Here is a 25,279-nt window from a genome sequence, read left to right as displayed (position 1 = left end):
GGGGCGGGGCTGTTGGGGGGTGGCGGGAGCAGGTCCCCTGAGGCGCATGGGACTTTGGGAAGATGTATGGGGAGTCTTACAAGTGCCTTAATCCGAGCCAGCAGGGCCCTCTGCTGCTTGCCCACTCCATGCTGGACAGAGCAAAGTGTGTGGAGCCGCTTTCTTGTTGGGAAGAAAGCAGCCTCTCAGCATCTCCACTCGCCCAGGCAAAAGCTGGCTGCTGCTTCCAAGGCTTGTGTCGGCCAGCAGGGAGCCGCAGTGGCCCTCCCCCTGTCCTGTGGGGATGTCAGAGACCCTGGGGGAAGGAGGCCTGGGCTTCTCTCCCTAGTCCCTCTGACTGTAGTTGCTGGTCAGCGCCCACCCTAGGTAAAGCAGCAAGGCTACCCCACTGGCTGGCCTCTCCCCACCAGAGTCTAGCACCTGCTGGTTGGAATCCACTTCCTTCTTGAAGTGGAAATGGGTTTCCTCTGCCAGGCCTGGCACACGCTGGGAAGGAGACATGCTCGGTTCTGACGATTAAGATTTGATGTGGAATCATGGCCGCAGTGATACGTATTTTTTTTTTCCCAGCGCTTGGATGGTTTTAAATAAAGTGCACGCTATTTTATTATCTTGTTCTGAATAAAGAGTATTTACTCAAAAAGTCTGGATTGCTCTCCTGTCTCCCTCTGCTGACTGCCGAACCCGGTGCTGTAGCGCAGCTGCATTCTCGGCTTCTGCCGATAGGGGCAGTGTGCAGCTGGTAGATGCGGAGGGAGCTGAAAAGACAGGCTGGGACCCAGTACCTTCCCTCCTGCAGGGAGGATGTGCAGGGCCTGGCCTCCGGGTCGCAGCCCTTCCTGGAAGCCACCAGCACCGTGGGAACCTGGATGTGTGATAGCTGCTGGGTTGTCGCAGCCAGGAGAAGCTTTCCCTGCTCCCACTGGATTGCTTTTTGTACCCAGGAGATGGATTCGGGTTTTTTTTTTTTTGGAGGAGGCAAACTTGAGCCTCCCCACCCCCATAAGCTGCCCGCAGGGTTGCCAGGGTGCAAGCACATCTCCTGTTAGGGACTTCCCTTAAAGCTGCCTGGCAGGCATAGCTGGCAGGCCCCTGCTCCAGGCTTTCTCCAGGGAGCAGGGAGCAGGGAGCTTGGCCAGCCCTCCTGCCAGGGCTCCTGGGCCTCTCCCAGGGTGGGGCTGGGAAGCCAAGAGCCTTCCCTTCCAAACGTGGCCCAGCGCTTTGTCAGGGCAGGCCCTGGTGCTTGTCATTTGGCCCTCTTTTTCTGTCCTAGCAGCTCCCTTCCCTTGAGTCTTCGAATTCTGGTTCTGATTCAAGTGTTAGATGCCTTTACAGGTGAGCTGCCTGTGACACAGAAGAAGTGGTTTTTTCCTCCGTGGCCGAGAGCTTCCGAGGGGGGGGACATGGAGCTGGACACCGTGTGTCCCTCCTGGCTGAGGCGGGTCCCCTGGGAAAAGTGGAGGGGACGCTCTGGGCTTCGGGATCCGCGGGGCACTAGGACCCGGCGGGGCGGAGGGGGCAGCCCATGTGCTGCGCTCTACTCCCTCCCATCCCACAGCTCCCTCTCCATTGTCTGGGAACTGCAGCCGCGGGGCGGGCGCGCGGCTGGCTGGCTGGCCCGCGCGGGAGCGGGCGTGGGAGATGCCGCGCTGCACTACGGACACCTGAGCCGTCCGCCTAGTCCCCGTCTTCCGCGGGAAGGATGTGCGCCCGGATGGCGGGGCGCGCGGCAGCGGCACCCCGGGGGCCCTACGGTCCCTGGCTCTGCCTCCTGCTGGCCCTGGCCCTGGACTTTCGGAGAGGTCAGCCGGAGGGGAGGAGAGGGGCGGGGCGAGGGGCGGCAGGGCCTGGGCGAAGGCCGAGCTGGAGTGCTGTCCGGGAGCCTGGTGCCTTCGGGATCTCGGGCTGAGAGCCGGGTCACCTCGTAGCGTGCCCTCAGGGCTTCAGAGATTTACAGCCCCCCCCCCCCAACCTGAGGAACCTGACCCCAGCCGCCTGCCCCTATGGCTTCCTTCACTTCGCACCATCCGACAACTCCCGAGCGAGGCCAGCCTGGCCCAGCGACTCTGCTCCGGGTCTGCGCACCCTTGGCGTGCGCCCGCTCCGGCCGGGGCATCCAGCCGTGTGTCCCCTGTCCGAGGCGCGCCAGGGTCTCCACTGCATCCTGAAATGCCGAACGTAGAGCTGCACTCCTGTGGCTCCTTCTCGCTCCCCACCCCGTCCCCCCTTGCCTCGTTGCCCTACGGGAAAGGAACGCAGCTTCTTTTGCCAGGGATTTGGCGAGCTGGTCCGCCCCTTGCCCCAGGAGCTCCCCGACCTTGGAGACTCCCGGGCTGGCCCCATCCTCATCTTCCGGAGCCCTGGTGGGGGGTTATGCCCTTGAGGGAAGGGGCAGCGACTTTCCTGTGCCTGAGGGTGGTGGTCGGACCTGGGGGTCTTAGGGGTGGGAGCGAGGTGAATGATGAGGGGTGGGTGGAAGCGGGGCGGGAGGGGACAGTGAGACTTTCTCTGCCCCCCTCCCGAGTCCTCCCCTGGAGCTGAGCTCTGGGTGATGGGAGTGCGTGGGAGCCAGGCTCCTGAGCTTCTGGTAATTACAGAGGCTGTGGAGTAGGAGGACCCGGGGCCAGGGGCTACTCCAGGGGGCAGGAGTCCCTCACTTGTTACGCCTGGGGGGAGGGGTCAAAGGGAGCAGCTCAGACACTTTCTCCTGGGGGCGGGGGTCAAGGAGGAGATTAAAACCGGTTCCCAGCCTCCCACAGCCCCGCTGTGTGGCCCGCTCTGGGCTGCTCTCAGCCACCTGCTCTCCACCCGGAGGGACCCCAGGGGAGCCCTAATAACTGTTGCCATCAAGAGAGGAGGAACGCCTGGGCAGGTCCATTAGGCGACTGCCATCATCCCTCCTCCTGACCGCCTGTGGAAAGCCTTCCCCCCGGCCCCAGGGTTACCCAGTGCCTGTTCTACAGGTGAAGAAAGCCAGGCTCAGGCGTGGGGATGAGCAGCTGAGACCGAGGACAGGCCTCCACACTCCCAGGAAGTCCTCTCCCGGTTTGGGGAATTCCAGGATGAGTCAGACAAGCCCCCAGCTGATAGAGAACTGATCCAGAGGAAGCAGCGAGGGCTGCACGGTCTTAGGCAGCTGTCTGCCTCATGCAAGCGGGCTTCTGGAGAAGGAAGCAGCTTTCCCTCTTGGTCTTGCAGGAGGGAGGCACATTGGGGGTGGGAGTAGGGGGCAGCCGGCAGGGTGCAGGATGGAGAGAGACAGGTGGTGGCGGGAAAGGCAAGGTAGTCTGGTGGGTGGTGCCTGGCTTGTCTCCCTGCTCTGAGACCACAGGCAGCCAGCCTCAGCAGGACTAACAGTCGTGGAACCTGGTTCTCAGAGTTGCTAGTAATGAGAGAGCAATCGAGGCATGTAAAATGTTTCAGGTAGTATCTGCTTACAGTTCAAAGAAGCTCCTTACTATTGTTGGGTTCTAATACAGGCTCGGTGCTGCTTGTCCTGAGGGGGGACTGTTTTGACTCCCCGCCCCCCAGCCTTGTAGTTCCCACTTTAACCCCAGGACAGACGAGTAGCTTGGAGGACCTATCCAGCACCCCCTCTGGTCCCACCGGTGCATCTTAGTACCCAGTCAGGGCAGGGGATAAGGAGGGAGGCACACCTGAAAAGATGGTGTGGCTTGACTTGGCAATGTCACGGTGTGTTGGAGGGTGTGGGGGGAAGGGGTTAAAGGAGGAGAGGATGCCCAGCCAGATCAGGTCAGGGGGACCCAGGTGCCAGGAAAGGGTGTCTGCTCCTACGAAACCCACCTCCTTGCCATCTTGCACCACACAGACCCTCTCTGGGAGAGTACCAGAGACCAGTGGCATCCTGCCTCTGGGATGGCAGGGGGCTGTGTAGAGCAGACACTTAACAGGCTATGCTGCCAGGGAGGCGGCCAGGGCTGTGGATGGCGGCAGGAGTGGTTCGGCAGCTTGCATCTGGTCCTGGACTCAGATTCATATCGTGACCATGTCCCATGTTATATGTATAAGGCTGTGTGAGCCTTAGCTACATTGCCTGTGATGGGGGATGCCCCCCCACCAGTCTTTTTCTTGCTTGCCCACCACCCAGTGCTCCCATTCAGCCCCTGCCAGTTCTGGAACTGTCATCCTCTCTATCCCTTGTGCCTCACAGTGGGCTGTGACCAGGACCCCTCGGACCCCTTGTACCTGCCAGCAGCCCTGGAGCTCTTTGATGCCCCTGGGCACTTCCGTGTGCAGCAGCTAGGCCACTACCCACCAGCCAACTCCTCCTTGGGCTCACGTTCTGAGACCTTCCTACTTCTGCAGCCCTGGCCCAGGGCCCAGCCACTTCTCCGGGCCTCCTACCCACCGTTTGCCACGCAGCAGGTAAGGTGGTGGGGGTGGCTGAGAGGGGTTCTAGGGGCTCCCAGGCCCAGCTGTGCTCTCCTTTCCCAGCAGACAGAGGCTCACACATGTGGCAGGTTTCTCCTGCCCGGCTGAGGTTAGAAACCTGATGTTGCATGTTCGCAGATCTGTTTCCCCCCTCTTCTTGCTTGATCATTCCTCATTCTCTCTGCAGGTGGTCCCCCCTCGGGTCACTGAACCTCACCAACGGCCAGTTCCCTGGGACGTGCGGGCCGTTTCAGTGGAAGCCTCTGTGACCCCCACACAGCCCCATGCACGTGTCCTGTTCCACCTCAAAGGGCAGGATTGGCCACCGGGGCCTAGCAGCCTGCCATGTGCCCGGCTGCGTGCCACCCATGATGCTGGCACTGCCCACCGAGCCTGCCGTTTCCAGGTAGGTGGGCTGGCCCTGCTGCTTGCTGCTGCTGCTGCTGCTGCCAGAGGGTAGTTCCAGGGTGGAGACGAACAGGAACACCACTCCTGGAATGTGGGGCTCCACTTGCTTGCATTCGCATTAAAGCTCACTGTGTGTGATGTCGGGCAAGGGAATCCATCTCCAAAATTCAGTGTCCTCATCTGTAAAATGGTATAACAGGAATCCTACCTCTCCTGGTATCAGAATAGGAAATGAGACGAAGGCATGAGTAGCTCCTGCCGCTGTCTTGGAGTCTGGCCCAGGAAGCCATGGGAGAGAAGTGTTTCTCGGGCTGGGAAGACTGAGTTCCGGCTAGAGCAGGCCTGGGTTATCAAGCAGGGCTAGGATGAGGTGCTTTAGAGTGAAACTGTTCCCAGTGGTGCAAAGAGACGGTGATGGAGTCTAAGACCTAGGCCTGGTTGCACGCATCACCTGCTGTAGGTTTTAGCTGTGCCTTTCTTGGTCCCCTGGTACTCTGAGATTCCATCATGGGTGCTGGGACATCTCCCTGTCCACTCTGTACCATTGACGGCCTCTGTGTCTTTGCAGCCATCCCTGGGTGCCTGCGTGGTGGAGCTGGAGCTCCCCTCACACTGGTTCTCCCAGGGCTCTGCCACGCGGGCTGAACTGGCTTATACACTGGAGCCAGCCAGCGAGGGCCCCGGGGGCTGTGACCCCGATGGGGAGAAGGATGCTGTGGAACAGGCCCTCCCAGTGGGCAGTGTGGAGTTGCGGGCAGCAGACCCTCCGCAGCACCAGGAGGTACCTTTGGATGAAGCAGTCACTTTGCGGGTACCTGATGTGCCAATGAGGCCTGGCCAGCTCTTCAATGCCAGTGTCCTGCTCCGGCACAACTTCACAGCCAGCCTACTGACTCTGCGGTAAGCACTAGGACCTGGGGTGTGGGGAGGGACTGGGGACCTCTGCGGGACCACACCTGCTCTTCTTGGTGACCTTGCTGGAAACCTTGACCTCTGCAACAGGGGAGACCACCAGATCCCTCCAGGCCAGGCTGTGAGGGCTGGGACAGTCCTTGTGATGGCACAGCCCTGAATCCCGGGTCCAAAGTGGGAAGCCTCCCCTCACCCTGGGCCGCTCCATGAGATTCCTTTGTGCAATAGGGCTGCCATTGCCCACCCTCCAAGAGTGACTGCAAGGCTCCGGCCAAGGGAAGCAGGAAAGGCCAAGTTCTAGAAATGAGGAGGCAGGACAGAGGGTGGGCTCTTGCTCTCCCACCCCCCAGGAAGGATGCTGGCCCCAGGCATTTGCTGCTCTTGCCACACAAGCCTAGCCTGTGGACAGAGCCTTGTCCTCCCCTGAGGGAAACCTCTCCTGCAGCGCGCTTCCTCAAAGCAGCCCCTCCCTCCCTGGTCTAAACAACCAGGATTTCTAGTAGGACTCACCCTTCCCCATGCGTGGGTCTGTACGGGTCCCATCCCTGGGCGACTCCCCATCTCCTGTGCCCTCTGCTCACTGACACATTCAGGAAGCAGCCGTTTCCCGGACACTTCGTGATCCCAGCCCTGCGTCCCCACTCTGGCTGCATTCCGTGTGGGTGAGGCAGGCAGAAGTGTTGATATGACACAGCCCCAAATGAGCCTGGACCAGAACCCGGACGGCCTCGAATACCAGCTAAGACTTGACCTTCTGGGGAGTCCTAGGTCCTTGGGTGCAGGAGAACTAGCTGGTGCGATTGGCATCGAGGTGGGGTCCTTCTGTTTGGGGAATGGCCAGAGGGGATCAGACCAGAGCCAGGATGGCCAGGAAGGCAATTGATGGCTTTAGCGCCTTATCCTCCCCCTCGGATCCAGCCCACAGTTCAGAACCCACCCTGACAAACTGGACCTGTCACCTCCCCCCAGGATTAAGGTGAAAAAGGGGCTGCATGTGACAGCTGCCCGCCCAGTCCAGCCCACCCTCTGGACTGCCAAGCTGGACCGCTTCAAGGGCTCTAAACACCACACCACGCTGATCACGTGCCGCCGTGCCGGGGACACAGGGCCGGATTCCAGGTGCGCAGTGCCCTACCCCTGGGGCAGAGGAGGGACGGCTGGCGCTGCAGCGGTAGTGGACAGTTTTGGGGAACCAGGAGAGGCTGTGCATACTGCACCTGTATCCCCATGTGAGGAGGCACAGGAACAAGGTCTTATTCATTCAACCATCATTTATGCAGACCCAGGGACAAGTGCCTGTGAGTCTTGCTCTACAGCCTAGCATAGCGACCTAGTTGCTATCTCACAGCCACTACCCACCTGCCACCAAATGAACTCGTTTCTCTGGATCACTGATGTATCCTGAAACAGCCCAGCCACAGTTGTTAACATGTACAATCTTCTTAGTCATACCTTGAGCCTGGCTCGAGGTCATGGATGCTGTAACCTGTTTGAACGCTGCTTCTGGCACTTTCTGGATGAATAACCTTGAGCCCAGCCTCAGTTCCCTCACTTGCAAAATGGGAACAGACATGGCGTTGCTTGCAATTTGTGAAAATAAAATACTGCACTGCACAGCAGGCACCCTGGGCAGCTACTGGCTCGCAGTAGGTGTTGAATTCAAAGGAGCTCCATGGGTTACTGAGGGTTGAGTGTCCAGTCCTGGGAATTTCCCTCCTTGGTGGAAATGAATATCAGACATTTTTCCATCTCAATGGCTGTGGGAATCGGGGTCTGCGTGGATGAGACCAGGAGAGCCAACCAGGGTCCTGGGCGGGGGTGAAGTGTCTGCGAGTTTCTGCAAGAGGTCTGGAGTGGACCAGGGCTCAGGACTGTGGGTCCAGGATGCCTGACTTTAATAATCACCCTGTTGTTTCCCATTGTGCAACCATAGTACAGTTTTCACTCCTCTGGGCCTTAATGTTATCATCTGTGAAATGGGGGTAGTCCTTGTGCCTACCCTGTGGATGTAGGCAATGCTTAGGGAAGCATCTGGTGGCTGCAACTCACTCAGTTCCTCTCTCTTCTGGCCAGCAGTGCCCTTGAACTCTCCGAGTTCCTGTGGGTGGACTTTGTGGTGGAGAATGGCACCAGTGGGGGTGTGGCGGTCACTCGCCCTGTCACATGGCAACTGGAGTACCCAGGCCAGGCCCCTGAAGCAGAGAAGGACAAAATGGTGTGGGAAGTCCTGGTGTCGGAGCGGGACATAAGAGCCCTTGTCCCACTGGCCAAGGTAAGGGGCGCCTGGCTCTAGCTGGCAGGCTGGGGGCCAAGTCCCTAGGGGCTCTGTGACCTGGGGGCAGGTGAGGGAGCTTGGGGCTGAGCCCTCCCTGCTCCCCTCTAGGCCGAGGAGCTGGTGAATACGGCGCCACTGACTGGAGTGCCCCAACGTGTCCCTGTGCGTCTTGTCACCGTGGAAGGCGGGGGCGCCCTGGTGGAGGTGACAGAGCACATTGGCTGCGAGTCTGTCAACACACAGGTCTTACAGGTGAGTGACAGGTATCCACACAGGTCAGTGAGTGTGTGGTGTGTGCACAGTGCCACCCACATACAGGAGACCTTCCCTGTGAGGGCCCCAAGAGAAACAGCTTTTGGTGACCAGAAACCTTAAGAGTGTGGGTACAGGGGACCACAGCTTCAACTTCTTGCAGCCCTACCACTTCTCTTCATCCAGTCCAGTCTCAGGCCCCTCCACCTCCATTTTTCCTTGGCAAAGGAGATGAGCTAGAAAGTTCTAGTTTGAAGCCCACCTTCGTTACCCAGCTAGCTGTGTGAGCGTGGGCAAATCTCCTGACCTCTCTGGGCCTCATGATCCTGAGATTTAAAGATGTCTTTGAGTTGTTCCAAGAATGGCAAGCACCCAAGCCTGGGTCCAGCAGAGAGTGGGAGGGGAAGCCACAGCAGCTGCTGCTGTTAGGATAATAATATCATGATTATGTAGTGATAAAAATAGTCATTACTGTTAGTATTGGAGACTCCTCATGATCTGTGAAGTTCAAGGTGAGGAGGACAGCTTTTGCTGTTTGAAGTTCTAAGGGGGGAAAGACAGAGCCCATGAATCAGATTCTGGCTGCCTGCATGAAGGTGTGTCTGCCCAGCTGTGGCAGCATGTGGCTCTCATGCATGTGCTGTGCGGGAAGCTCTGCCTTGCCCTCCCACCTCTGTCTGCTTAGTTGGTTGTCAGGGGTCCCCCAAATCAATGTCAGAGCCTTGGAATACTGAGCAGCTAAAGTTGTGAGTTCAAACCCCTGTTCCATTATGTGCCATTAGCCAGCTTTCCCAGGTGAACCCCAGCTGAACTCAGGGCGTGGCCTGGTTCCTCCAGGAGGCGTGAATCTTGGGTTTATAGCAAAAGTCTGAAACCAAGGACAGTTGGTGCGTCTGGCAAGACCACCGTCTCAAACAATACAAAGGAAAGCCCTGAATTTCAGTGACAGCCCCTTTTGTTTATTTTCAGCTGTTTGAAAGGCAGAGAGAGAGACTGGGACAGAGAGACAGAGAGAGACATCTTCAACCAGTTGGTTCACTCCCTAAATGCCCACAAGAGCCAGGACTGGGCCAGGCTGAAAGCCAGGAGCCTGGATCTCTGTCCAGGTCTCCTGCATGGGTGACAGGGACCCAAGTACTTGGATCAGCTGCTGGATCAGAAGCAGAGGGGCCAGAAACCGAACCAGGCACTCCCAGACCCGATGTAGGCATCCCAAAGGGCAGTTTAACCCACCATGCACCCACCCCGTGGGCCATCTTAAAGCCTACTCATGCCCTCTGCCCTCCCACAGGTGTCTGAGGCCTGTGATGCCGTGTTTGTGGCTGGCACAGAGAGCCGGGGCGCGCGTGGGGTGCGGGTGGACTTCTGGTGGCGCCGGCTCCGGGCCTCGTTGCAGCTGACGGTGTGGGCCCCACTGCTGCCCCTGCGCATCGAGCTGACCGACACCACCCTGGAGCAGATCCGTGGCTGGAGGGTGCCTGGGCCAGCTGAAGGGTGAGTGCAGGTCTGCGAAGCTGGCAGGCATGGGCCCCAGCTGAGGTCTGACCCATCCTGCCCTCGACCACCTTACCTCCGACCACTCTTGTTGGCAATTGGCCACTCCAGGCTCCCCCTCCTGCCTTTCCACCACAGCCTTCCAAACTTCTTCATCTCCTGGATGCACCTGTCTGAGAATGGAAACCCCTGGGGTGCAGACAGGAGTTTCTGTCCACTGTTTACTGCATTGTCCACTTGGGAGCAAAAGGCTGTTCACATACCCATCCTCTGATCATGGGGCCTGCACATCAGCGCCTCGAGTGGGCAGCTGAGTTGAAAGAGCAGGAAGTTGTCAAAGGGTTCAGCGTCTCAGCCCTGGCTACCCCTCTGCAGGGATCCAGAGCCTGAGGCCCCCGCTACTGCTGAGGAGGCCGAGCGGCGCGCCCGCAGCTGCCGCCTGCAGTACCAGCATGCTGGCGTGCGCTTCCTCGCCCCCTTCGTGGCTCACCCGCTGGACGGTGGCCGCCGCCTAACGCACCTGCTCGGCCCCGATTGGCTGCTGGACGTATCTCACCTCGTGGCGCCACATGCCCGTGTGCAGGACCCTCGCATTGCCTCCCTGGAGGGCGGCCGTGTCCTGGTTGGCCGAGAACCTGGTGTCACCTCCATCGAGGTGAGCCAGCAGGGGCCGCTGGAGAGCAGGCTCCCTCTCCCCTCCCCTGTCAACCCCCCCCCCCCAGAAGGTGCTGGTGTCCTCTGGAGGTGTGTGGGAGGGGGCCAGGGTGTCCCTGGGGAGGCGAGTGTGCACATAGTGGGGGCTGCAAACTGGATGAGAATGGGGAGGCTGTGCAATCTAGGGAGTCCTCTAGGTGGGAGTAGGCAGGCACTAATATGTGTGGGGGCTCTCTGGAAAGAGAAGACAACTCCCCCCGCCCCCCGTGGCTGTGAGGTTGTGAGTCAGGTGTGTCCAGGGCTTAGAGTTCAAGTGCAGAGGATGGAGGGGAGCACCCTGGGGGAGGAGGCAGAAACTGATCCCAATGTAGGGAGGTGGGGAGCTGTCTGTGCAGGAAGCACCCCTCAACTTCCAACACCTTCTCTCCCGCAGGTGCACTCCCCAGTGTCTGACTCCATCTTGGGGGAGCAGGCACTGGTTGTAACAGATGACAAGGTGTCGGTGCTGGAGCTGCGGGTGCAGCCGGTGATGGGCCTCTCTCTGGCCCTGAGTCGGGGCACTGCCCACCCTGGGGAGGTCACAGCCACGTGCTGGGCCCAGTCAGCCTTTCCAGCTCCAAAGCAGGTGACAGCTGGAGGGTCAGGGGGATGAGGGCCACACCTCCAGCTGGGGATTTGTGGCAGAGGGGATGGAAGGAAGGGGACCCAGGGCCCGAGACCCCTAATGTTAGAATGAGGACGGACTCACTTCTGAGAGGTAGTGAGCTCCCCGCGGCTGGAGGTGACCAAGCAGTGGTCCTCCCTGAGGCTCGAGCGTGGCAGAGGGAGGTTGAGTAGATGGCTCTCACGGAGGAGGCCCCTGATGACTCAGGCTTCAGGGTTCAGTGGAGACAGGTGATTGACACACGTCCCCTCTCTCCCTGTGTTTTGTCCACCTGCTTGTGTCTCTGTTTTCTCTCTGGTCTCCTCCTCCGTGTGGCGTGTCTCTGTGGGAGTGGTCTGTGTGCATGCGTGCTTGCCCTCGCGTGTCTCTTGCTTGTGTCCGTGTGCCCCACAGGAGGTGGCCCTCTCCCTCTGGCTGGCCTTCTCCGACCACACCCTGGCCCCCGCTGAACTCTACGACCGCCGGGACTTGGGACTGTCCGTGTCGGCTGAGGAACCCAGCGCTGTGCTGCCAGCCGAGGAGCAGGGCGCTCACCTCGGGGTGGTGGTGAGTGGGGCAGGTGCCGAGGGGCTACCCCTGCACGTGGCTCTGCACCCACCCGAGCCCTGCCGGCGGGGCCGCCACCGTGTGCCTCTGGCCTCGGGTACTGCCTGGCTAGGGCTGCCACCTGCCCCCACGCTGGCCCCTGCCCTCCCATCCAGCCCCCCCGAGAACCCGGCCCCCACAGAGGCCAGCATGGGTGGTGAGCGGCGGGCAGCAGGCAGTGCAGGGGGTGGTGTGGGTGTGAGGGGCAAGTTTGAACGGGCAGAAGAGGGGGTCAGGGAGGAGGAGGGCAATGAAGAGGAGGAGGAAGAGGAAGAGATGATCCCTGCCCCTCAGCGAGTCACCGACCTAGAGCTGGGCATGTACGCCCTGCTGGGAATCTTCTGCCTGGCCATCCTTATCTTCCTGGTCAATGGCATTGTCTTTGTGTTGCGCTATCAACGCAAAGAGCCCCCTGACCAGGCCACCGACCCTGCCTCCCCTCAGCCCCACAACTGGGTCTGGCTGGGCACTGACCAGGAGGAGCTGAGCCGCCAGCTGGACCGGCGGCCCCTTGGCCCGTCCAAGGGAGAGGGGAGCTGCCCCTGTGAGAGCGGGGGAGGAGAGGAGGCTCCAAACCTGGCCCCAGGCCCTCCCAATGGCACCCCCAGCTCTGGGGACACCCCTAGCTCCTCTGGCACCCTGGCCCGCAAGGAAGCTGGGGGGCGGCGAAAGCGCGTGGAGTTTGTGACGTTTGCGCCAGAGCCCCCAGCGCAGCAGCCGGAGGAGCCTGTTGGGGCCCCTACTGTACAGTCCATCCTGGTGGCCGGCGAAGAGGACATTCGCTGGGTGTGTGAGGACATGGGGCTGAAGGACCCTGAGGAGCTTCGGAACTACATGGAGAGGATCCGGGGCAGCTCCTGACCCTCCCCAGCGGCCCTGGGCAGCAGGGACAGAGGTCCAGTGCGTTTGGCCTGCCCCTCCTGCTCCTCATTTGGTGCTAGTTGATCCAAGTCCCCTGCCTGGTCCCCTCTGCCCTGCCCCTTGTCATGGACTGGATCAGGAGGAAGGGCGTATGCCCCTTATTTATGAAAACCATGTAATGCTAATGTTGGGTACAGAATAAACTGAGAGGGAAGCCGTAGCTGGGACTGCTGCTGCCTGTGTCCATGAGAGAAGTGTGGGATAGACGAGGAGGCCGCAGGGTCAGCCCCGGTCCCTGCTGGAGCCGCTCTGGGAACCCGGGCCCTGAGCTGCCCTCTCATAGCGACCAGCGATCCAGATGAACACGAGGGCTGTGACAGCCTGGATGGCGGCCAGGAGGAAGAAGTAGAGGTCCATCCGGCAGTTGTTGATGTTCCCTGGGGAGAGGGCGGGGACTGAGGACACTGGGTGACACTCCCTCCAGCATCTGGCTCCCAAGGGTCCCCCAAGGTGTCCACAATCTCCTGGCAGGAAACTATACATCTTGGGGCTTGAAACATGCCTGTGTGTGAGACAGCCCTCCAGCAGCAAGGTAGGGTTCCACTGACTTCTGGTGCTTCCTTTTGATGACCTCTGGGGAAACTAAGGCCCAGGAGGCCAGGCCACACTGTGGGTGACCGGCCAAGTTTGGGCTGGAATCTCTTTTTTCAGAGGCCAGCCCACTGTTGCATCCTATCTTTGGTCAAAGCACATGGAGCTGCCACCCATTGCCTTTCCAAGTCTCCCCCACACCGTGACATGCTCCTGGGGAGACCTCCCACGGAACTTACCGAAGTCCTCAGGGCAGTGCATCCAGCCCCCAGGCAAGGACAGTAGTGCCACCAGGCTGGAGCCCAGCAGGGAGCCCACTCCAGACAGACAGAAGAAGATGCCCATGATGGCGCCCTGCATGGAGCGTGGGGCCTCCGAGTAGGCGAACTCCAAGCCTGCGGATAGCAAAGAGGGGGTGCTGTGGAGGAGCAGAGCAGGCGCAGGGCCCGGCCCACAAACCTGCACTCTGCCCTTGGGTGGCTGTGACCCTACCAACCCCCTGCACGCTCCCCCACACCTTCCTAGGTGCCACCCACCTGGCTGCAGAGCTGTCTCCCCCTGCCCCCTCGCTACAGTGTGGGGACCTCCAGGCCAGCACTGCCACACCCTCAGCCCTCTGCTCACCTTCAGCTTGGTCCTCTAGTTCATTTTGATTCAACCTCCACAGTGTCTTTAGATGTACTGCCTCCCACACTGAGCCTAACCCTGGTTCCTGCCTTGCCCCAGCAAATGCTGTTATCCTTAGAGGGTGGGTCCACCTGAAATACCTCAAATGGGGCCCTTTCCATGCCAAGCCCCTTAAGCAAACCTCCTCCCATTCACTCCCTCCAACCCCATGGCCTCCACCCTCCCTCCTTTTCTCCCCACACTTCCCACAAAGCCTGGGGCTTTGCATATGCCTAGCCCTCTAGCTGCTAGGTTCTTCCTGCCACCTGCTCAAGCCCAGCTCATCTGTCCCTCCCACCTCGTCCCCCTCTTATAGTCATGTGGCCAGCACGTCCCTGGGTTGATGCCCAGCAGGGACAAACAGATGCAAAAGCATTACTGCAGCCCAGAGTGCTGTGTGCTGGGGCAGAAGAACAAAGGGCAGGGAGGGAGAACCTCTCTAGATGCAGAATTGCAAGGGAGACATAAGGTCACCTCCAATCTGGAGCGGAACAACAGGGCGGCTGTGGGAACTGAGTGGGAGAAGTGCCTTGTTCACCTCCAAGTCCCCAGTGCAGCAGCTGCCACTACCCTGAAGCCCCCCTCACAAGCCACCCCTGGGAGAAGGTTCCCCTGCTCAGACGCGTTGCCTTCTCTGTGCAGATGGGCAACTTGAGGGTTGCACCAGACTCTCTTCCTGATGACTGCAAGAATGGGGAAGAACAACCCAGGGTACCTGGGATGCTGGCAAAAATCTCGCTGATCCCAATGAGCAGGTACTGGGGGATCTGCCACCAGATGGACAGCGGCGCTGCGTAGTAGAGGTCCTTCCCGATGAGCTGGGACACAGTCTCATTGTGGTGGACGTAGTACAAGCGCTCCCTCTCCAGGCAGCCTGGTTGGGGAGCATGGGAGATTTCTCTTAGCCTGTGGCACAGCTTGCAACATGATGGGCACAATTAAGGAGCCAAGGTTTGGGTGGCAGCCCAGGCAAAATACTGATCTTGGAGGGAATAGGAGGGTCATGACTGAAGTTCCAAACCTTTCCTTTTTGCCTTGGCTATTAGGAAGCCCAAAGTTGGGTTCTAAGCTCTGTGACAATAATTCTCACTAGTTGAGGGCCTGTTATGTGCTAAGCACTTAGCATACGCTCTTGGAACTGAAGAAAGTGAAACTTGGGTTAAGCGAGCAGCCTAGAGTCACAGAACTGATACGCAGACGGGGCTGGGTTTGAGCCACGTATGTTCGGCTTCCCAGCGGGCTTCCTTTCCATGGCTCACATGACTGCTCTGCTGCGACATAAGCTATTGGTAATGGTGCCTGTTGCTAGTGCGACAGTCAAGTTTAACCGCATTGTCTGCTTCCCTCCATTGCTTAGGAGATAGCTGGAATGTGGACTGGAATGAACCCTCTGCAGAATTGGGGGGCTTAGGGTTCCAATCCTGACCCTCCCCCTGGCGAAGCCATGTAATCTTGGGCACATAAATCATTTGAAGTCTCCAAGGCATGGTTCCTTTAGTCAAGCAGCGGGCAAACAACCCAGAGGGGTTTGTAAGGGTAAAACAAAACAACATGAATGAGAACACAGCTAAAACGCCTCTTGCTGGGTTTTCACACTCCAGGAAAGTGGTGTCCTTTGAGGTTTACTTTCTCCAGCTCTGGGCACACTCGGTGGACCTTATCAGCTTCATTTCATCAATCCTCACTGCACCTCCCATGAGGCTGGCTCCCTGTGCGAAAGGCACGGCTCAGAGACTGCCAAGTGACTTGGGAACCTCAAGTCACCAAGGAGAAGGGACCCAGGTTTGTTCAGCAGCATCAAAGGCTTAGTGAGCCTAGCCCTTTTACAAATGATTTCAAATCCTTTTGAAATGAAAGAAGAAAGAGTTTTTTTAGGTCCCCAGGTGCCGGTAAGTGGCTGTGTGTAATCTCTAGAAAATTTATCCAACACATTTGTTGAGGCCCGTGGGCATGAATCCCAGGAGTGAGGATAAAAAAGAAAGCATCTATCCCTGCTTTCCAGGTGCTTCCAGTCCCCTGGGGAACAGTGTGTCCCTCCCCCAGATGCTGGGCCAGTGCAGTCGGCTCCTCCTTGCCATGCACGCACCTGCTACGATGACAGAGGTAACACCAAAGAACATCCCCAGCGCCATCTTCTGAAGAGACGAGGGAAGCAGCTTGCAGCGCAGCAGTAAGGGGTCGACCAGGTGGTCCTTCACAGGGACCAGAATCAGCACCACCACTACGTTGGCCAGAAGGAGCCAGGCCTCCGGGATCTAGGCAAGGGGGAAGAGAGGCAGGCTAGAAGAGCAAAAGGAACTCTGGGCTGAAGTTAGAAGCCCTCAACTCCAGATTGACTCTGAGTGACCCAGGCTCAGCCCTTTCCCTGCTCTGGAACATACCCTCCTCAGCTGTATAACCAGAGGGTGGGATCAGATCAGGGAGGGAACATAGATACCTCTGATGTTTTCAACTTGTGTCAGCTACTTGGGACACTTGCTGGCTCAGCATGACAAAAGGGCATGATTGATTAGTGATGTTTGCCATCCGCAAGAAAAGGGCATCTCATGTCATTTACCTGCCATCTCTGAGCAACTCTGGTTTTCTGAGTCTGAGATGCCAGCGAACTAGCTTTAGAAAGTTCTGGAGAAAAGCAGAGCTGCGCCTCAAGGGGAAGAGGGACCTGATGGAGTCAAAGATAGATGGGAGGGTGCAAATTGGGCAATAGGGCCTGCTTCAGAATGACTCTGCAGGGGAGTGATGCTGGCTTGAGTTCTTTGGAACCACTAAGTAGGGTGTCTGAGCTGTGGTCCCACCCCCAGGCACTTTTTCTGTAATTTTGAGATCACTTTGAAACTGAAGGCAGGACATGGGAAGCAGAGGAAGCCGCTAGCCATCCTGACCCCACACCTGACCTCTTACCCTGTAGCTGCTGTCCAGGGCTCTCAGAACCAAGGAGCGGTTGCTGGGGCTGGCTGGGAAAATGTTCGGGATGTGCAGGTGAAGGCCTTGCAGGACATACGTGGACTGCATCTGCGAAGACAGAGGGCAGTGGGGCTGATTTGGACTGGCTGCCTTGCCTCTATTCCCTGCGGGCAGCAGGAGCACAGGGCAGCTGTCCCCTTTCTGAGCCTCAGGGGACAGCCACCTTCCCACCTTCCTTCTTCCCGAGAGCCTATGAGGCAGGAAGCTGCTCACCCTACTCTCAGCTGCAGCTGCCTCAGCCCAGAGCTCAGGCCAAGCCGGACTGATTCCTGTGTGTCTCCAAGGCCCAGAGTAGGTGGGGATAAACATTCGTTGGAAGAGGGACGGTGATGATAAGGCTGTACCCGCAGGGAGTTCTCATCTGACCCTGAAGCCAGGGTGAATAGCACATGTTGACACAGTCAGTAGTGTGACTCTGGACCTGGCTTCCAGAGCAGGGCTTGGAGACCCTCTGCCATGCCAGGCATGTCCCTTTACTTAACGACACAGGAGAGAAGGTCTGGGAGAGCACTGGGCCCCTTCGGGGGGCACTTACTGACTGGATAGAAGGATATCAATATCAATAGGCCCAGATAGATGGGATGACTCATGTAGGGAGCTGGGCCTCAGGCCCCCCTCTGGCATTCCTACTGCTCTGCCACCCAGGGGAGTTATTGTCAGATGGCATGAGCCAGGCCCCACATCTACTGGGACACAGCAGCTCACAATGCTCCTTCCCTTGCAATTGTGAAAGCTGAGACCAGGGAGGAGTCTGGAGAGCTAGGCCTTCCCCCTACCCTGACCCCCATCCAGAGCCAAAGGTCAGGGAGCTCACCTGGAAGTACACCATCCAGTAGGGCACGAGGGTCACCAGGACCGGCAAGATCTTCATCAGCACCTGGAAGTTAGCGATGTCCTCTGCAGCGGAAGGACCGGGCTGGGAATACCTCTGGTCAGGCAGCAGGTGGGTGCTTTGAGCATCTCTGGGAGGCCACGGGAACAGCAGATAAAAGCTACCATCATCCTCATTTCCGTGCCATCAGGGCCATCATTTTCACCTCCATGACCCTCTTCTCATTTGCTCCTACTGTCAACGTCACCGCTCGTTTCAGCCACCATCTCTGCCTTCCCCACCCCATCTCCTCCCCTGCTCTCATTGCCATCAATACCACCACCATCCTTATTATCACCACCTTCAGCGACGGCCACTGTCATCACCATTATTCATCCCCGCCCCCATCACTTGTTTTCACTGTTGGTACTACCACTGTCAATAGTCACTATCCTCTTTGGTCGCAAAGGAAGCTGAATGAGATCTAGTCCGTTCTAGAGCATAGACACTTTCAAGGAAGTGAGACCAGGGACCATGGCAAGCTGTCTTCAGGGTTTTTTTTTTTTTTTAAGGTTAACATCTTTCCACAGAATCAAGTCTCATATACAGAAATCCCCCCCACTGTTCAGTTTTGGCCTCCCCAGAAGGAAGTCAACTTCAGAACCTCCACCTGTGTGAGCAGGAAGTCAGCATGAAGAAACAGGGGTGGGAATACTTTAGGAGCCAGAGTGGCTCAGCCGCTGCTACAATTAACCCTTTGGTCTTCACTCCAAGGGGTTTCTGATCCCTTCTTGTCCAAGAGCCTTGAGGGATCCTTTGAGATTTCAAAAGAGGTCACATTTCAGTCACCTCCAAAGAAGGGCACTATCAAGTCTCCTCCCTCCCAGTATGTGATGTCATTTCCCCACGAAACCAGTAGCATTAATTTCTCCTGCCACTGGTTTCTGGTTGGCCCTCTGATTGCCTTGACCAAGAAAAGGAGGCAGAGTGATCTCTGGGACTTTGAAGTCATTCCCTGATCTTGAGAAGGCCCATAGCTTTTGCTTCCTCCATCTGGGACAGTCATTTCGGGAATGCCCCGTCTGCTTGCTATGAGAAATTCAAGTTAGAAGACAAGGCGGTGTGGCCTAGCAGCTAAAGTCCTCGCCTTGAACGCGCAGGGATCCCATATGGGTGCTGGTTCTAGTCCCGGCAGCTCCACTTCCCATCCAGCTCCCCGCTTGTGGCCTGGGAGAGCAGTCGAGGACGGCCCAAAGCTTTGGGACCCTGCACCCGCATGGGAGACCCGGAAGAGGTTCCTGGTTCCCGGCTTTGGATCGGCACAGCACCGGCCATTGCAGTCACTTGGGGAGTGAATCATCGGACAGAAGATCTTCCTCTCTGTCTCTCCTCCTCTCCATATATCTGACTTTGTAGTAAAATAAATAAATCTTAAAAAAGAAAAAAGAAGACAAGGTCACACGATGGGGAGCCCAGGTGCTCCATCTGATAGTCTCCATTGAGATTATACCAACTGCCAGCCATGATGGAAGTGAGTTGATGCCTTGAGTAGTGCAAGAATGGTCCAGCTGAGGCCAGTCACATACGGAATTGTGAGAGGATATAAAGAGGTTGCTTAGACCAGTGAGCTTGGGTGTGATTTGTTAGTCAACAGTAGATAATTACAATAATCAGACTCATATCTGACGACTCTCTCACCAACCGTCCAGCCATATGCCAGAGTGGGGAAAGTGTGTTTCTCACCTTTTCCATCCAGATCCTGTTGAACAGGGACACTAACCAGCTGCAAGGTCTGGAGACAGATGTGCTTAGCTCAAATAGACAATTCACTGGGGGAGAGGGCCAGAAAGTAGCCACTGCACACAGGCGAGCCCGTTGAGAGCCTCCCTCTTGGATGTCAGCTAATGAGGGGGAGGGAGCCAAGTTAGCCCATGGGTTAAGACTATTACGCTTAATGACAGGGAGTGTAGAATTGTATCATATCTCCGTGACCTTTGCTGATCCCATTACCTCCACCATCACTGCCTCTACTGCCATCGTCACTTCCATTACCAGTGTTGTCTTTAGCCCACACACCAACACCATCATCTCCATGTGTCTCACCAGAATCACTGTCAAGGCTGTGATGATCCTCACTGTCACCAACAAGACCCTGACTTCCACCATGATCCTCAATCATCACAAAGGACTGTCCACTGGAGCCGACCAGAGGGTCTGCCCTGCGGACCATGCCTCCCCAGAAGTACAGAGCTTCTGCAGGCTTGGTGGCCTCTTCCCTCAGAGGCACCCTCCGTACCTGGCAGCATGTCGTTGCCGCAGCCGAGGACAGCAGTTCTGGAGAGCCAGCTTAAGCATAGAGGACACTTGGCTGCCCACAGGGGGCTTGGTGATGAAGACAGGAGTGGCAAAGAGGAAGATGAAGAATGCCAGGCCCACACAGGCCACGGGGATGCTGTAGCCCAGCAGGAAGCTGACATTCTGCTGGATAAAGGCCACTATCAGTAGTGACAGCACAGCGCCCAGGTTGATGCTCCAATAAAACCAGTTGAAGAAGCGGCGAGTGGCATCGCGGCCGAGGTCCATCACCTGCCAGCCGGACAGGGTTAACAGTGAGGGCCACGCAAGTCCAGGGGAACTCTCTGTACCCCTCCCTCCCACAGAGCTACATCTCAGGTCACTGGATGAGCATTCTGGCACTTCCTTGGTCTCTGATCACTAAATAGACACTCAATAAATTGTTGATTGATGAGCAAACCTCTCCCTCGGAAGTCACTTGTTAATGATCACGACATTTGGGCACAGCTGTTTTTACATGCCTAGGATGCACATGGCTCTTTTTTATTGTCACCAAGCAGTGCACACAACAGATGTCTCTTATGCCATTCTGTTCATTTGGGGTTGATTTATCCCTTTGTCTTTGAGTATACATTACTTTTATAGCCAGAAAAAGGCCAATAAAGATCTCAGTTATGTTCCACACCATTACATATGATGTATGCATATTACTGAAAGAATAGTTACAAGTCTCATTGAGAATTTCCTCTGCCATTTGGAGAGGCAAGCAGAGTTCTGCATTGCCCCCCCCCCAACTTGCTGCTCTCTTTTGCATGCCTGAATGGCAGAATCATGGGAAGCAGACGTGGCTCTAGACATTGCCTGAGAGCAGATCTGGCCCTGGCGACAAAAATTACTTTTTGAAGCCCCCTAGCAAGGGCAAATGGGCAGAAAATCTTTACCCAGGATTTAGATCAATCTCCAACAGGCCCCAGGCCCCCTTCTGGTCTGCTGGCATGGGTCAACAGCACTGGCTGCTCCCCTCCCCTGACTCTGGTCACAGATGCCAACTCAGCTGGCTGGAGGATGACCTGGGTATCTGCATTTCTACAAAGCAGTGGGGACTGGAAGTCACTTATCCAGATATATGACTAAACTGACCAGCTTTTCAATAACTCCCCAAATATCAGAACTCATTACCCTCTCCCACATAGAGGTACATATTCCCACTAGCCAAGGAAATCTTACCAAGCTCTATTTTCTGCAGCTGTGCCAAATAAAGAAATGATCGATGTTTTACCCCCTTGCCAAACGGAAAAACTATAATCCATATGGAGGTGCTTAAAATTGCTTTGCTTTGGAGACTTGGAGAGGTGGGGAGTAAGGGTGATGGGGAGTAGGGGTTTGCCAACACACTGATAGTCCTTGCTCTAGACTTGAAAGCAGAAAATCGAATGAGTTTTATTGTGGGCAGCCCCCTCCATTTATTAATTGGAAGTAAATGAATGTGACAGTTACAATGCTGAAGGAGGGAGGACCAAGCAGCCCATCCAGGATATAAATGGGCGCTTCCAGAATGAGCAGACATTTTGTCCAGGATGATGGATGGCCCTTTCTGAAACCAGCAAGTGTGTGAAGCTTGCGACTCCAGGCTAGAGCAGTCGACCAGATGGTGCCAGCTTCTCTCACCCCCCAGTCTGCTATCTGACTGCCCTCTCTGGATTAGCAGCACCCTCCTCTTTGCTCTGGTACAGTCAATTCTGTTTCTACACTGCCACTGAACCATTTTGAAGGAACTCAAACCCGGTGATGCCCGTCCCTGTCTGCATCATCAGCATCTCCACGCTGTTGTGGGGTCAGGTGCCCCAACTCCCAGGGCAGCCTTTGAACCCAGGCTTACTCCAGCCGAAGTCCATGCAGTCCGACAATGGGAGAATTTGGGTGTTCTATCCATCTTATCTATGGGAGGTGCCACTCAGAAGCCTGGCCTCCAGTTCTACCACCAGGAGCAGGGAGAGGTGGAGGACACTACATGGCTGACGCCCTTCCCAATCAATGAGGTTGAGGGCACAGGTGAGAGGTATCACAGGGGAAGGGTAATGGGATGTCAATGACAGAACAGAATTAAGGGAAGACAGAAGATTCCCGTTGGCAGGGACTCAGGAAGACCCAATCCAGAAGAAGGTCTTTGATGACTGAGGCAGCTAGGGCTGCATTGGGGGCACCCAGAAGACTCTAAAACAGGCCAGATCAGTCACTTTTTTTGTCATGGACACTAGACACTGCTTGGTGCTGGACTTGGGTGCCAGCTAGACGAAATGATTCTTTTAAAAAACACTCCCTGCCTGGGCATTTGGGCTAGCAGGTAAGCTGCAGTCAGGAGGCTCCCATCCTACATCACAGTGACTGGGTCCGAGTCCCGGCTTCACTCTCTGACACCAGCTTCCCGTCAATGCAGATCTTGGCAAATAGCAGTGATGGCTCAGATAACTAGTTCCTGCTAGCCTCATGGGAAACCTGGATCAAGTGTCCAGTTCCCAGCCTGCAGTTTCAGTTACCTGAGTCGTTGCAGGCACTGGGAGAGTGAACCAGCTAATGGGAGCTCTGTCTTCCAAATAAGTCAATAAATAAAACATAATCCCCTTTGTGAGTGTAATATGTCCAATTAAAGAACATCCGAAAAACAAAGGCACCCAGGGGGCAACGTTAAACCTGCCCAGCGGCTTGGAAATTTTCCCCTGGGGTCAGCCTTGTGGCACAGTGAGTTAAGCGGTTACCTGTGATGCCCACATCCCATACTGGAGTCCCACTTCAAGTCCAAGCTTGAATGTTGCTTCCCAGCCACATTCTCTTAAGGCACCTGGAAAAAGCAGTGGAGGATGGCCTAGAACTTGGGCCCCTGCCACCCACATGGGAGGCCCAGATGGGATTCCTGGCTCCTCGCGTCAGCCTGGACCAGTTCTGGCTGCCACAGCCGTTCGAGGATAGAACTGAAGGATGGCACTCTGTTTCTCTGTGCCTCCTTTTTTCTTTCTGTCACTCCACTTTTTAAGTAAACAGATACGATCTTTTTTCAAAAATAAATAAAGGATTCTTTTCCCAGTTCCCCCTTTGGTTGACTCCTAGTCTTTTCATGCACCCTTCTGCCTCCTGTTTTTGCTCATCAACACCATCTGTGATTGCCTTCCTAATATTCCAATGTTAGTTTTAATTACTGTCTAATATCCCACTGGGTACAACTATCCACACACAGCCGTGCTGTTAGGCATTCACTCATTCTTCTAGCACATATTCATTGCTTTCCTCCTGCGCAACATGCTCTGGCCAAGGTGATACAGTAAAGCACACAGGTGGGTACACTCTCCCTAGGGCACTCAGGTCTACCTGGCAAGCTGGCAGCCTCACCCCAGCTCTAGAACACATTGGGATGGGGCACCTGCTGTCCTGAGCTTCTTGATCTGTTCTCTGGGTCACCCTGGACAAGATGACTGAAGTCAGGAAATCTCAATGTCTTTATCTGTAAAATGGGCATAACACTACTATCTACTTCATGGACAGTCAAAACACTTGAAGTGCTTGGCATGGGGCTAACAGTCGCTCCTTGGCCTTTTGGCTAACAGCAAGTGTGGCATGGGATATGCACACAGACCAAGGGCTGCCAACTGAGGTTTTCTCACTGATGTTGCCACAGGTCTTGGTTAACCTAGAACCTCATCTTATTTCAAAGACGAAACCCGGGTGCACAGAGGGGAAGTGGTTCGTCCGAGGTCATGCGTCAGGCCAAAGCCTCCTGACTCTCGGGGTCTCATGGCTGTGTCGGTTGCTTTGCAGTCCCAGCCCCTGGGCCTCCTGTCGTGGAGGGCAGGCGGGCCCTTTGGCCACGCCACTCACCTGGTCGGCACCAAAGGACGTGAGGTTGCTTCTGACGGAACTAGCAGCCAGCGCGAGGAACAGCAGCCCCATGTAGAGGGTGGGCGCGCAGTAGGGACTGGGCGAGGCGCGCCAGCACTCGGCGGAGGAGCAGGCGGGTCCCAGCTCGGGGGAGGGCATCTCGCCGCAGAAGGAGCGTCGGCCGTCGGGGAAGGCAGTGACAGGCAGCAGGCCCGAAGCGAACAGGTAGATTAGCAAGCTGAGCGCTACGGCGCGGTGACGGCCCAGGTACACGTCGGCCAGCCAGCCGCCCACAGGCGCCAGCAGGTAGGAGGCACCCAGGAAGACGAGTGCGGCGTGGGACGCCTGCTGGCCGGTCCAGTTGAAGTTCTTGCTGTTGAGGTAGAGCACGAGGTTGGCTGCGACGCCGAAGAAGGCGGTGCGCTCCAGCATCTGCACCAGCAGCACAGCACCGCCCGCCGTCTGACGCCATGGTCGGGGGTCCCGCGCGCGGCGCGCCACCAGAGGCCGCCGCTCCTCCGGGGCGCTGGGCCCGGGCATCCTGGGCGGCCGGGTGTTCGCCCCTCTGAAGCTCTGCTCTACCCACAACGTCCAGGCCCAGGCCTCTGCCTCTCCCCCAAACTGGCTGCCCCTCTGTTCTGGCCCTTGCGCCCTGTTCCTTCTTTCCTCTTCTAAGACTTGCTCCCTCCCTGTCACGACCAAGCCTCTACGACCCTCCTCATCCTGAGCGCCCAACTCACCGCTCCGCTCACGTCTAAGTCTTCCTTTCCGTGTCTGCTCTATCTGCTTCTCACCTCCCTCCCCGCTTCCTGAGCCGGGGTCCTAGACCCTTTGTCCTTCGTCCCCCTCCTCCTTTCCTGTTGCTCACCCTCCCTCCTTTCACCTTTCTGCCACTCTCTCCCTCAGAACCCCCCCCCCCTTCTTAGCTGCTGACCTCTCCCCTGTGACACCCAGGGGCCACCAGACCCCACCGGCCCTGCCGTCTCCCACCCTGCCAGCCTCTCTTTCTCTGTTAATCCCCTCTGCCTCTCAGTCTCTGTCCCTCTCTCTGCTTCTTGTGAAACTCTGAGCTCCCCAAGGCTTCCCTTTTCCCCGGCCCCCCTCCCTGGGTCACATGGTGTTTGGTTAGGAGAAGTGAAAGCCCGGGTCACAGGGCTGCCTCCTCCCCCTGCCTGCTACCTCCCTTCCCACCTCGGCCAGCCTCCCAGGGGCCAGCCTCCCAGCGGCCAGCCTCCCAGCGGCCAGCCTCTCAGAGGCCTACGGGAAGATTTCCTTTCACTTTCATTTCATTCCAGGATCCCTCCTTGGCTGCATCCTCTCCCACTCAGAAGCCACAGCCAGACTGTAGGCTTGGAAAGGCCAGATGTGTCAGGTGGTGGCACCTGCCCCTTTGGCAGATGTGTAGACTGAGATCCAGTGGCAGGTAGGGTAGCGGCATGGGTGAGGGCAGCTGATTGCCCGTGACTGAGCCAGGCTGTCCCAGTCCCTTGAGTGACGTGGTGAATATTTACAACTCAGCTGGGATTGTGCAAGGACTGTATTGAGGAAGGAAGTGAGGGCACCTTTGGGAAGTCCGTGGCACAGG

The 25,279-nt window shown here is 57.0% G+C and overlaps 2 protein-coding genes across 3 annotated transcripts; one reads left to right on the top strand and one right to left on the bottom strand.

Annotated features, from left to right (window-relative positions):
- Nucleotides 1-1,598: 1,598 nt before the first annotated feature.
- TMEM132A (transmembrane protein 132A) lies at nt 1,599-12,529 on the top strand. 2 transcript variants are annotated; one of them, XM_004585263.2, is made up of 11 exons: nt 1,599-1,802; nt 4,172-4,386; nt 4,580-4,798; nt 5,369-5,700; nt 6,682-6,831; nt 7,789-7,984; nt 8,096-8,239; nt 9,531-9,733; nt 10,109-10,388; nt 10,821-11,012; nt 11,445-12,529. In XM_004585263.2, the coding sequence occupies exons 1-11, from the start codon at nt 1,703-1,705 to the stop codon at nt 12,495-12,497; spliced, it is 3,084 nt and encodes a 1,027-aa protein (XP_004585320.2). In that variant the 5' UTR covers nt 1,599-1,702; the 3' UTR covers nt 12,498-12,529. The 2 variants fall into 2 exon arrangements, with proteins under 2 accessions (XP_004585320.2, XP_004585321.2); XM_004585264.2 differs by having other exon boundaries at nt 7,786-7,984.
- Nucleotides 12,530-12,632: 103 nt separating this feature from the next.
- On the bottom strand, nt 12,633-24,522 carry SLC15A3 (solute carrier family 15 member 3). Its single transcript, XM_004585461.3, has 8 exons — nt 23,695-24,522; nt 19,826-20,115; nt 17,533-17,680; nt 16,656-16,766; nt 15,841-16,009; nt 14,470-14,628; nt 13,328-13,483; nt 12,633-12,934 (listed from the first exon to the last, which is right to left on the bottom strand). Exons 1-8 carry the CDS (start codon nt 24,232-24,234, stop codon nt 12,780-12,782), a joined length of 1,728 nt encoding a protein of 575 aa, XP_004585518.2. The 5' UTR covers nt 24,235-24,522; the 3' UTR covers nt 12,633-12,779.
- Between the last annotated feature and the right edge of the window lie 757 nt (nt 24,523-25,279).

This window comes from Ochotona princeps, chromosome 4, assembly GCF_030435755.1.
Source record: "Ochotona princeps isolate mOchPri1 chromosome 4, mOchPri1.hap1, whole genome shotgun sequence".
NCBI lineage: Eukaryota > Metazoa > Chordata > Mammalia > Lagomorpha > Ochotonidae > Ochotona > Ochotona princeps.
Note: the sequence above shows the minus strand (reverse complement) of the source record. Positions and strands in the feature narration are given on the sequence as shown.

Bases quoted from the DNA above. Each gene is read 5' to 3' on its own strand.
- TMEM132A (XM_004585264.2), top strand. From the start codon at position 1,703: ATGTGCGCCCGGATGGCGGGGCGCGCGGCAGCGGCACCCCGGGGGCCC. The intron at 7,985-8,095 runs GTAAGGGGCGCC...GCTCCCCTCTAG, and splicing joins CCCTTGTCCCACTGGCCAAG to GCCGAGGAGCTGGTGAATAC. The intron at 9,734-10,108 runs GTGAGTGCAGGT...ACCCCTCTGCAG, and splicing joins GTGCCTGGGCCAGCTGAAGG to GGATCCAGAGCCTGAGGCCC.
- SLC15A3 (XM_004585461.3), bottom strand. From the start codon at position 24,234: ATGCCCGGGCCCAGCGCCCCGGAGGAGCGGCGGCCTCTGGTGGCGCGC. The intron at 16,010-16,655 runs GTAAGAGGTCAG...CCCCTTGCCTAG, and splicing joins CCCTGGACAGCAGCTACAGG to ATCCCGGAGGCCTGGCTCCT. The intron at 14,629-15,840 runs GTGCGTGCATGG...CTCCCCAACCAG, and splicing joins TACCTCTGTCATCGTAGCAG to GCTGCCTGGAGAGGGAGCGC.